We start from the raw sequence: 12,572 nt of genomic DNA, 5'->3' as shown, positions 1-12,572 counted from the left end.
GCAAAATGGCTGAACTGAGAAAAACGACATTGAAGATTGAACACCACAGAAACACTATTGAAACAGACACACAAGGACAAAACTGTGTTATGAATGAACAGCTTAGTTTATTTGAATTGCAAACTACTTAGCCTTTAGCACGTCAGCAGAGAATTTATGCGTCCATCCCTTCTTTCCCTCTGTCAACCAGCATGGGGATACTGCCCCAGCGCTAAACGTGTATCAATGACCCGATTCTCGTTTGTATTTGCATGCGAGAATAACGGTATTTTTAACGGTTACTTACTTGAGCCAGAACGAGACTTATTTCCTTCCGTTATCTCGTCGATTTGTTGGTTTCCTCGAAGTTTTCTGCTTTTGTTTTTACATCGATACAGTACTTTGGTGCTTCGACAAGCAAGATGGAGGATGATGAGTTTGAAACTTTCGTTTGAGTTGTTTTTTGACAACAAATCGTACGTGGAATCTGAACGATTTACTGAGGAAGCTCTTCGCAATGAACTGTGTATCGCGGTGAAGAAAATGACACAGTTCGTCAAGACAGTGACGGAATTTACGAAAGTGCAGATTGATACAAACAGTTGCTGATCCAGTTTCGTTCGGGAAATGGCAGGCCCAGCAAACATTACCGATAATCTGACTGATGTTGGATACTTTCTCCTGTTTTTGTTTTTTTTGCGTAGCAAATGCTCAACTTGCTTGTCGAGGAGATACTACACAGAAACTGACTCAAATTCAGCGCAAAGCAAGCCAGTGCCGAGACATAAAAAGTGTGCTGCATGGCGTGTTCGGAAATGGCGACCTGTGGATCTGCGTGGAGATCAAAGCTTTCCTCTGTATCGGAAACACCGACAGAATCCAAACTTTGGCCTAGTACCAGCGGAACTACTTGTTGTTGCTAACCGAACTAATAAAGACATTGTCCTCTTTCTTATTTCGGGCCATTGCTATCGTATCAAAGGTTGTTTCTCAAGGAAAAATTCGCTTTCGGTTGTCACCGATCGTTTGATGTGTAACCAGGATGTTGTAAAACCGAGTGAACTTCGGGTGTTCCCGTCATGGCCGAGAGTCTCTTCGGTAGTTTCCGTATGCAAAATTCGTAAGCTGAGCATGCGCACTCACAAAGTAAACTGGTTCCCGATTTCGGTTTATGAAACGAACCAATGGATGTCGAGTACCTTCCAAATAAGGACATTTCCGTTCGATTACGATTGCTGCCTTTGCAACGGACAAGTGGCTGAGTGAATGGAACATTCATCAAAACACTGATGTCATGTTATAGGTCAAGAGCTGCTGCGCAGTTTCGTATGTCGTGAATGCACTGTTTTGCTGAGGACAAAGCCGTAACTAGCCTTTGAAATGAGACATTTTTTGGCGGGGGAATATCGACTACAGAAGACAATCAATGCCACACATGTTCACATTTTGTCTTTATTGACAGATAAATAGGACACTTTTGACAAAAACACCGACACACATGGATGATAGGTATGTTATGGAAACATAATCTGCTAAAATACCCAAAACAGTGTTTTGAACGATTTGGTCAATTTTGCACTGGCCCACCTGCCCTTAAGTGACACCCAGCTTGTTCCCACCCAATTAAGTGACACCCAGCTTGTTCCCACCCAATTAAGTGACACCCAGCTTGTTCCCACCCAATTAAGTGACACCCAGCTTGTTCCCACCCAATTAAGTGACACCCAGCTTGTTCCCACCCAATTAAGTGACACCCAGTTTGTTCCCACCTACATGTGTGTGTTGGTTACAAATTGTGTGTGTGATATTTTTCTTCAAACTTTTTCACTTTACATCTTTGTTTGACTTGTTTATTCTCGGAGCTGATTTCGCCAAATACCGTACTTTCGTTTGCGGGGGTTGTTTTGATTGATTGACACGATCTGATTATATTTTTTCGACGGCGGCTAATATAGTGACGCGGCCTATATGTGGCTAGTCCCAATTTTTTTTTAAAAAGTCGGGGGTGCGGCTTATAAAACAGTGCATCTTGTAATTCGTCAAATACGGTACTAGTTTTCTCTTATTGGTTGGCGACTCCAGCACTTTAAACAAAGTATTTTGAAGCCTAAAAAGTACATTTCCGCTCTTGATTTCAAACTTCACTTCTCTCGCTGACAGGATTTGACAACACGTTTGCCACAACAACGGAAGGCCGTGGCAGTCCCATCCCCCGCACCGGGTCTCCCATCCGATCTGGCAGCCCCCTGCGCTCCATGTCACCGCATCGCAGCATGTCACCGGGCCGTGTGGAGGGTCTGGATGTAGATCCCGAGGCCGTGAGGGCCGCTCTCAGAGACTTCATGACTCAGCTGGCCGATGCTGAGCGTGAGAAGGTGAGTAGTTTTGTATGGTGATGTTGATGTTTAGTGTAGAAGATCGGGAAAACTATTTGTGAGTGTACCATCGCTTAACTCTGGTGGGGCAACTAATTGGTACAGGGAAATTTATTCTGTCATCCAAATTCAGTAGAATCCCCCTCCCCCCTTTTTTAAGGCCTTCAAAAGTCTGAGAAAATCTGAGGTCTTAAAAAGGAGGGAGTCTTAAAATAGGGGTAAATCTACAGAGGTTATGAACAGAAAATCTGAAAGCTGTGTCTTAAAGGGGAGGAGGTCTTAACTTGAAGTGGGGGGGGGGGGAGGGGTGGGGGTGGGGGGGTCTTAAATGGGGGGTTCCATTGTAACAAGATTACGTGTTGGTTATTTGAAGGTACACACTGACAGAGTGGCATAGTTGTTAGAGTGCTTGCTTCATGCTGGCAGTTGAGATAGACCCCCACTCAGGACAAATAAAAAATCAACATTTGTTGCAACGCTCTCCAGTCCACCCAGCTGGAAATGGGTACCATGACCCTTTTCAGCGCCAGGGAAGGCTATAAGGCAGCGAGGGAGAGAAGATGGCCACCGCCCTCATAAAGATGGCCCAGGAAAACTAATCTCGCTCCCTTACGTTCAATATGGTTAACCTTACCTGTACCTTAGCTGTACAAAGTGACACTGTGACGGTATGTTTCCTGTACCAATTTACCTGTGTGTTTCAGGACGACGCCCTGGCCACGGTGCGCAGCATGACCACACAGCTGAAGGACCTGGACGAGGAGAGAGAACGCACCGACAACAGGCTCAAGCTGCTGCAGAAAACACTCGGAGACGCAGAGGAAGGTGAGACAACTTTTGTTGTTGTACAGTGAAACCCCTCTTTGAGACCGCCCAAATTAGGACTGTCCCGTTTTTGACTCACATGCGAAGCAAAAGTGAGTCTATGTACTCACCCGAGTCGTCCGTCCGTCCGTCCCCCCCATCCGTCCGGACGTCCGTCCGGAAAACTTTAACGTTGGATATTTCTTGGACACTATTCAGTCTATCAGTACCAAATTTGGCAAGATGGTGTATGATGACAAGGCCCCAAAAAACATACATAGCATCTTGACCTTGCTTCAAGGTCAAGGTCGCAGGGGCCATAAATGTTGTCTAAAAAACAGCTATTTTTCACATTTTTCCCATTTTCTCTGAAGTTTTTGAGATTTAATACCTCACCTATATATGATATATAGGGCAAAGTAAGCCCCATCTTTTGATACCAGTTTGGTTTACCTTGCTTCAAGGTCAAGGTCACAGGAGCTCTTCAAAGTTGGATTGTATACATATTTTGAAGTGACCTTGACCCTGAACTATGGAAGATAACTGTTTCAAACTTAAAAATTATGTGGGGCACATGTTATGCTTTCATCATGAGACACATTTGGTCACATATGGTCAAGGTCACTTTGACCCTTATGAAATGTGACCAAAATAAGGTAGTGAACCACTAAAAGTGACCATATCTCATGGTAGAAAGAGCCAATAAGCACCATTGTACTTCCTATGTCTTGAATTAACAGCTTTGTGTTGCATGACCTTGGATGACCTTGACCTTGGGTCAAGGTCACATGTATTTTGGTAGGAAAAATGTGTAAAGCAGTTCTTAGTGTATGATGTCATTGCTAGGTTTAGCTGAAGGTCAAGGTCATGTAAAGGTCAAGGTCAAGCATGTGAGTCGTATGGGCTTTGCCCTTTTTCTTCTTGTTAAACCCTTGACTTTGAGATTTTCTGTTGATAACCTGTGTAAATTGAACTCCATTTTAAGACCCTCACCCTTTGAAGACTTGATTGTCTTGGTTTTTTGGAGGTTTTAAATAGGGGGTTCCACTGTATGACTGTTATGAGTGCATAGTTGTAGCAAAAGATAGAGTGTATACTGGGGGTAAGGGGGGGGGGGGGGTAGGGGTGCTAGAAGGATCGCAGGGACAAGAGACTCTAGGTGCTGCAGAAAACACTGTGAGATGCAGAGGAAGGCGAGACAAGTCACTTATAATGCAACTGTTTTTAATGCATGGTTGTTAAGTTTGAGAGTTTTGGCTCAGTTCAGTTTTTGTGCAAAGAGTGAGGGAGAAAAAGAAGGAAAGACAGAAAGGAGAGAGAACGAGAGAGATGATGGCATTTTTTTCTCCAAGGATAGAGGTTTAAGGCTATGCCTTTTCTTACATCCTGTCCTTAAATCTAATACAAAATTCTAATAAATGATAAACAAGTAAAAAAAAACGAACAAATAAGCACAACACACGAACAAACAGCACAATGACAGAATAAGCAAGGGGAAGAAGAAGAAAAAAAAAATATATATGATAATAATAAAAGGCAAACTAACATAGAAATCTAAAATGAAAAAGCAACCAGTAAGCAAGCAAAACGAGACAGAGAGAGAGAGAGAGAGAGAGAGAGAGAGAGAGAGAGAGAGAGAGAGAGAGAGAGAGGAGAGAGAGAGAGAGAGAGGAGAGAGAGAGGAGAGAGAGAGAGAGACAGAGAGAGAGGAGAGACAGAGAGATAGGAGAGAGAGAGAGGAGAGAGAGAGAGAGAGGAGAAGGAGAGAGGGAGAGGAGAGAGAGAGAGAGAGGAGAGAGGGGGGAGGAGGTGAGAGAGAGGGGGAGGAGAGAATCTCTCAGACAGAGACAAAACTGTCTGATGAGCAAAACTGCATTTCAAACTATGACTTAATGTTTCATTACATTGTCCAGGTGCAGTTAAGAGCACTTCCCTACCAAAAAAAACCAGAGCAGCAAAGACAAGCAAAACTAACAAATTAAAAAAATGTTGTAATAGTACCCAGTGTTATGACATGTGTAGTGTTATCTCATTCAGTGCGACAGTAAGGCATCATACCTGCACTGATTAGAACAGTCTGACAAAAGAAAAAGAACAGAAAAAAAGAACAGAAAAAAAAACAATTTCCAAACAGCAATAGTTTTCATTCTTCATCCTTCGTTCTGTTGCTGGTGAGACCTCCAGCAAACTGAAAACTTACAGACCAGTTAGTATTTGAGTGACTCAGAGAAACCACACCAGCATGCATACATAATCCCAATCAGTATCAAGTATCAGTCATTATAAAGTGGTCCCCCTTTTTAGACATCCACAAGTCTGAGGAAACCAGGTCTTACAAAGGAGGGAGTGTTAAGATGGTAAATTGAATGACTGAGGTTTATTGACAGAAAGTCTGAGGAAACCAGGTCTTACAAAGGAGGGAGTGTTAAGATGGTAAATTGAATGACTGAGGTTTATTGACAGAAAGTCTGAGGAAACCAGGTCTTACAAAGGAGGGAGTGTTAAGATGGTAAATTGAATGACTGAGGTTTATTGACAGAAAGTCTGAGGAAACCAGGTCTTACAAAGGAGGGAGTGTTAAGATGGTAAATTGAATGACTGAGGTTTATTGACAGAAAGTCTGAGGAAACCAGGTCTTACAAAGGAGGGAGTCTTAAGATGGTAAATTGAATGACTGAGGTTTATTGACAGAAAGTCTGAGGAAACCAGGTCTTACAAAGGAGGGAGTGTTAAGATGGTAAATTGAATGACTGAGGTTTATTGACAGAAAGTCTGAGGAAACCAGGTCTTACAAAGGAGGGAGTGTTAAGATGGTAAATTGAATGACTGAGGTTTATTGACAGAAAGTCTGAGGAAACCAGGTCTTACAAAGGAGGGAGTCTTAAGATGGTAAATTGAATGACTGAGGTTTATTGACAGAAAGTCTGAGGAAACCAGGTCTTACAAAGGAGGGAGTCTTAAGATGGTAAATTGAATGACTGAGGTTTATTGACAGAAAATCTGAGGAAACCAGGTCTTACAAAGGAGGGAGTCTTAAGATGGTAAATTGAATGACTGAGGTTTATTGACAGAAAATCTGAGGAAACCAGGTCTTACAAAGGAGGGAGTCTTAAGATGGTAAATTGAATGACTGAGGCTTATTGACAGAAAATCTCAAAAATCAAGGTCTTACAAAGGGGGAGGTCTTAAATTTGACGGGCGCAGTGGTAAGACGTGACCGGCCTCCTAATTGGGAGGTCGTGAGTTCCAATCCCGGTCGCTGCCACCTGGTGGGTTAAGAGTGGAGATTTTTCCGATCTCCCAGGTCAACTTATGTGCAGACCTGCTAGTGACTTAACCCCTTTCGTGTGTACACGCAAGCACAAGACCAAGTGCGCACGGAAAAGATCCTGTAATCCATGTCGGAGTTCGGTGGGTTATGGAAACAGAAAAATACCCAGCATGCCTACGCAACGAAAGCGGAGTGAAGCTGACTATGCTCTCAGATAAAAATATGGGTTGATTAGCATCCTGCATGCAACTGAGGTAAAAAAAAAAAAAAAAAAAAAGACTATGCTCTCAGAGTATAGTTTGGGGAACCCAAATGGGCAAACGAGCTCACACGTAACCAGAAAATTGTGGAACACTGAAGAAGAAGAAAGGGATCTCGATAGAGGGGTTCCACTGTAGGAGCACTGTAAGTGTGTGACCCAGACTGTCCATTCCCCAGTGATGAGGGCCGGTTCCACTGTAGGAGCACTGTAAGTGTGTGACCCAGACTGTCCATTCCCCAGTGATGAGGGGTTCCACTGTAGGAGCACTGTAAGTGTGTGACCCAGACTGTCCATTCCCCAGTGATGAGGGCCGGTTCCACTGTAGGAGCACTGTAAGTGTGTGACCCAGACTGTCCATTCCCCAGTGATGAGGGCCGGTTCCACTGTAGGAGCACTGTAAGTGTGTGACCCAGACTGTCCATTCCCCAGTGATGAGGGCCGGTTCCACTGTAGGAGCACTGTAAGTGTGTGACCCAGACTGTCCATTCCCCAGTGATGAGGGCCGGTTCCACTGTAGGAGCACTGTAAGTGTGTGACCCAGACTGTCCATTCCCCAGTGATGAGGGCCGGTTCCACTGTAGGAGCACTGTAAGTGTGTGACTCAGACTGTCCATTCCCCAGTGATGAGGGGTTCCGCTGTACGAGCACTGTAAGTGTGTGACCCAGACTGTCCATTCCCCAGTGATGAGGGGTTTCACTGTACGAGCACTGTAAGTGTGTGACCCAGACTGTCCATTCCCCAGTGATAACAAGCAGACAGCCTAATACCTCACTCAGTCCATAGGTCAGCTTCAAACAAACACCAATTATCATGCCAGCACCAAACCTGAGACTATCCTTATCTACCTGTACTTAAAACTCACAACAAGTCAAAACCTGTCTCAGCTTTGTGGTCAGCAGCAAACTTTTTGCCCAACCCAGTAGTAGTTCATGGAAGTGTACAACAACTTTTGTGAAGTGTTTTCACGGTTGGCTGCACAAGTGGTTTAAAGTGGGCGTGCTACCAGCCTTGATCTCCATGAAAAAACAATATTTGTTTTGCGAGAGACAGCGTGCACTGGCGTGTGGTGAAGAGGAAGGAATGTCCACTGCAGTGTGTGAATTACCTGTGACAGTTTGTTTGAATTAGCGTATACCTGTGGTCATTTGTGGCAGTTGTACTTAATTCTATCACAATGTACTGACTGGCCTGCAGGTGTTTTGCTGGATAGACTTTGAAGAATTTTAGTCTAGGGGGAAGTTTGTGCTGAGTGTTGGAGGTTTTATTCTTCGTGAAAGGCTGTGATTGTGTTCTGAATTTATGACTGCAAAGACATGTGAAGGAAGATATCAGTTTTAATGGCATAAGTAGGGAATGAAAAAAAGACAAGGAAAGAAGGAAGGAGAAAAGGAAAGTACAAAGAAAGAGAAAAAGAAAGAAAGAAGCAAAACGAACAAAAGAAGAGAAAAAAGAAAGGAATAAAACTTTAGGAAAAGGAACAAAGAGATTTAATGCTTTTGAAGTAACTACAGGACAGAACTTTAATTAAACAAAGAAACAGAACAAAATGTTATATGAAGTCTTATATCGCGCGCGTATCTCCAGACTCGGACTCAAGGCGCAGGGATCTATTTATGCCGTGTGAGATGGAATTTTTTACACAATACATCACGCATTCACATCGGCCAGCAGATCGCAGCCATTTTGGCGCATATCCTACTTTTCACGGCCTATTATTCCAAGTCACACGGGTATTTTGGTGGAAATTTTTTATCTATGCCCATACAATTTTGCCAGGAAAGACCCTTTTGTCAATCGTGGGATCTTTAACGTGCACATTCCAATGTAGTGTACACCTAAAAGGGCGGCGGCCCCAAGAAGGAAAATAGAAAAATATCAATACTGATAAATTAATAACCCAGCCCAGTTCCATCCATGCTAGCTCTATGAAGTTACATATGAAGTTTGAATGTTAACAAACTGGTTTCTGTACCTAAGCCCAGTTTCATCCAATGCATGCTGTATGCAGTTTCTGTTTGTGATCGAAAAGGTTTCATGACATTAGGCTAATTTCTATCAGCATATCGATGTTGTTTGACAGTGAACAGGACAGGAAAGATGTTTCCATTGATCCATTGACACAAGCGACCCAAGGAATCAATAACGCGTGACGTTCTGTGTACTTTGTAGCGTGCACAGAATGATTGATAGAAGCACGTGAAAAGGAAACATTGTGTTTTTTGTTCTTTTGGTCTGAATAACTCCCTGGTTGTTGCTCTGGGCTGTGCAGGAAACATTTTAGCCTCTGCTGAAATTGCGGATTGATCAGTGGCAGAATGGTGTGTTTGTGTTAGAGCGTGGTTACACTCTCTATGAAAAGTAGTACAGCACAAAATGTGGGTTTGAAATCTTGAGAGTGCTTGTATTGATTACATATTGTACTTGACACGCTGACTTTATGGGATTATTGAAATCACTGCAGCCAAGCGTGGTTAAAAAAGAAAACAAACATTATTGTTGGGATAACTCACAGGAAATTTCAAGCTGGCGCATGTGTTGAATCTCAGATAGAACTCCGATGGAAAGAAATTATGAACATAGTCAGACTTTAGCTTGTTTGGTATTGCTTCAAGTGTCAGAAGATTGCGACTATTTTACAGTGGTGCCGCTGCTCTGCAACTGCCTCCGGACATGACATTCATCAGCCTGTATGAATTAAATTGAACTTTTATTGAGAAAAAAAAAGTGCGGTATTGGACAAGTGTAACTGAACTCAGTGCTAACTCAAAGTGTTCAACAGGACAACCTCTGTCAGCGTTGGTGTTTGACTGTCTTTAAAAATCATTCACATTATGTTCAAGATCATGAGTCTGCAGTATTCCTCCAAACTGGATAAGAGTTTGCTTCCGTACAATGATGGTTAGTCAGTACCACTGTTTCTCTAAATGTTGATATGTTGTTGTTGTTGTTGTTTGTTGGTGGTGGGGTTGTAGTTGTTGTTGTATGTCAGCATTTTGCTGTTATTTAAAGACTCAGTAGCACCAGAATTCTATTCATTTTGAAAAGGATCATGTGTGCATGCATGGTGCTTGCGTGCATGTGTGGTTCTCTCACATCCTGATCCTTCAAAACCTGGCAAGACAGCAGCCATTTAGCAAAGGCAAAATCTTCATTAAGTCAGATCCTCCGGACCAAGATATCTGTTTGCACAGAAACTCTTGTGCGTGTGTGGTTCTCTCACATCCTGAATCTTCCAACCCAGTCAAGACAACGGCCATTCGCAAAGATGAAATCTTCATTTAGTCAGATCCTCCGGACCAGGATATCTGTTTGCATAGAAAATAAGAGCCAAATGCATTTCTCCTAAAATTAACTAACAAAACTCTGACTGCCTGTTTCAGACAAGCGTGGCATCGACGGCAGGCTCACCAGCGCCCAGACAGCCCTGATGATGCAGGAGGAGACAATCCGTCGCAACGAGCGCGAGCGTAAGGTTCTGTCTGACAAGGTTACTGCCCTTGAACGAACCGTCGCCGCTGCTGACTCTGAGAAACGACAACTGCAGGTTAGTGTACTTGGGTATTTTGCAAACTGAAATTTGTTGAGTTGGTTTGTGTTACTATAAGAATTTGTAAAAAAAAAAGTTGTCTCAGAATTGATTGAAAATGTGCAAAAACAATTTTTTTGTCGTTTTTGTGTGCATTTGACAGTTAACTTGCACTTGCTGCATTTGAGTGTGTGTTAAAAAATGACAGACACTCAAGCACACACACACACACACACACACACACACACACACACACACACACACACACACACACACACACACACACACACACACACACACACACAGCCTTTTCATTGTATCTTCTTCATTCTTCACTTTTCTTGAGTTTGCTCTGTGCTTTTCTGTGGTCCCTCAAAAGATCTTTTATCCAACCACACACACACACACACATTTTCTCCGAATTATACACTAAGCAGTACCCCTCAAATCTCATCTAACCTCCCTTGACGTGTACTTTCTCAGGAGAAGATGGCCAAGCTGAAGACGAACGAGGGCAAGCTGGAGGAGGACAAGAAGAACCTGCGTGTTGCCCTTGACGACGCGGAGACCCGCTGCACCAAGCTGGAGCTGTTCCGACGCCAGCTGGACGGAGAACTGCAGCGAGTGCGTCTTGCCATGACCGACAAGGAGACGGAGAACCAGGTCAGTCAGCCATGATATCCTACCTGGTTAACTCTTTGCGGCCTCTGCCCGACAGTTTGTCGGGCGCCTCTTTGCAGCTTTCTCCACCTGGGCCCGACTCGGGCGGTGACACGCATCATCTCTGACCTTGTTTCTGATCTAAAAATGAAAGACAGGTCACGGAGCAAGGGATGTAAATCTGTTCCCACTTCCTTCTTCTTTGTTTGGAACTTGCCGGCGAACGAAAATCGACTGATTGAGTATTTTTTGATCATTTTTCCTGCGAAATTTGAGCAACCAATGCTTATACTCGTTGAGGCAGGTTCTTGACGAAGTTTTCCTCGACGATGACAGTGATTTTGATCCTGAATGCGACGTTTCTTCGTCTCAATCGAGTGAAACAAGTAGTAATTCGAATGCACAAGACCCGAGAGCGCCCCCGGCTTCGATTCAGTTACAGAGTTAGAAGCGTTCTAGTGAAGTACCCATCAGATTTGCACTACAGTGCCAAAACCCTCCAGGCAGGAGAGGCTGCTGAGCCTGCCCTGCAGTCAGGGCGAATAGGGTTAAAGATATGATACTGATTCATGCATAGCCTGGCCATGACCGACAAGGAGACGAAGAACCAGGTCAGTCGGAGAGGCAGCAAAAACATGCTACCTGGTTACATTATTTATGAACTGAAGGGGGGGGGGGGGGGGGGGGGTTGGGCAGCGCTGTACTATATGGCAGCTCGTTTTCCCCAGTGAAAAAGCAGTCTGAATTTTCATGTGGGTAACCCCACAGGACGATATGTTATAACAATACCTACATTAATACCATCTGCCATACAAACCCCAATCTCCTGTTGCTTTTGCTTCTTGCTTCTTGCTGCTATATAAACAGTTGATTTTCAATACTAAATAGACAGCACACAGATCTGAAATACAACCCCTTTCTCTTCTGTTTCTTTCTCTTCTTGACGCCCCATTGTATCAACCATTGATCTCCAATTGACGTTAATATTTGATGATTTCATCAGAAGGAGTTTCTAATTTGTGACGTATTGATTGGTCCTGAGACAACAATGCTTGATGTACGGTTCCTTACACAGCCTTGCCTGGCCCGGTGGGTTAATTATGCATTGTCGCTGGCTGGCTGGCCGGCCGGCTGCATCTGTCCCATTAAGGGACTGAGTTACCGTATTTGTTACCATAAGGGAGCCTTTTTGGGGGGGGGGGGGGTCGTCATCTTGGGGTATGAGCACACACGAGAATCTTCACACTTTTGGCTGAAATCAGACCTTTTTGTGTGACGGGCGCAGTGGCTTGGTGGTAAGACGTCGGCCTCCTAATCAGGAGGTCGTGAGTTCGAATCCCGGTCGCTGCTGCTTGGTGGGTTAAGAGTGGAGATTTTTTCGATCTCCCAGGTGCAGACCTGCCAGTGACTTAACCCCCTTCGTGTGTACACGCAAGCACAAGACCAAGTGCGCACGGAAAAGATCCTGTAATCCATGTCAGAGTTCGGTGGGTTATAGAAACACGAAAATACCCAACATGCTTCCCCCGAAATCGGTGTATGCTGCCTGAATGGCAGGGTAAAAACGGTCATACGTAAAAATCCACTCGTGCTAAAACATGAGTGAACGTGGGAGTTTCAGCCCATGAACGAAGAAGAAGAAGACGACCTTTTTGTGTGAACACCAAGACGCAACTTCAAAAGGGGGGGTTCCA

The 12,572-nt window shown here is 44.0% G+C and overlaps 1 protein-coding gene across 5 annotated transcripts in view; it reads left to right on the top strand.

Moving 5' to 3' along the window:
• The window catches only part of LOC138978848 (rootletin-like), a 120,588-nt gene that overhangs the window by 97,346 nt on the left and 10,670 nt on the right, over positions 1–12,572 (top strand). For all 5 annotated transcript variants that reach the window (XM_070351640.1, XM_070351641.1, XM_070351642.1 and 2 more), the window contains exons 25-28: positions 2,140–2,354; positions 3,059–3,179; positions 10,073–10,236; positions 10,702–10,881. In XM_070351640.1, coding sequence (XP_070207741.1) covers positions 2,140–2,354; positions 3,059–3,179; positions 10,073–10,236; positions 10,702–10,881 — 680 coding nt within the window. The remainder of the gene's footprint in view (positions 1–2,139; positions 2,355–3,058; positions 3,180–10,072; positions 10,237–10,701; positions 10,882–12,572) is intronic.

The sequence above is a fragment of the Littorina saxatilis genome, linkage group LG10, assembly GCF_037325665.1.
Source record: "Littorina saxatilis isolate snail1 linkage group LG10, US_GU_Lsax_2.0, whole genome shotgun sequence".
Lineage (NCBI taxonomy): Eukaryota > Metazoa > Mollusca > Gastropoda > Littorinimorpha > Littorinidae > Littorina > Littorina saxatilis.
This window is presented reverse-complemented; position numbering and strand designations above follow the sequence as displayed.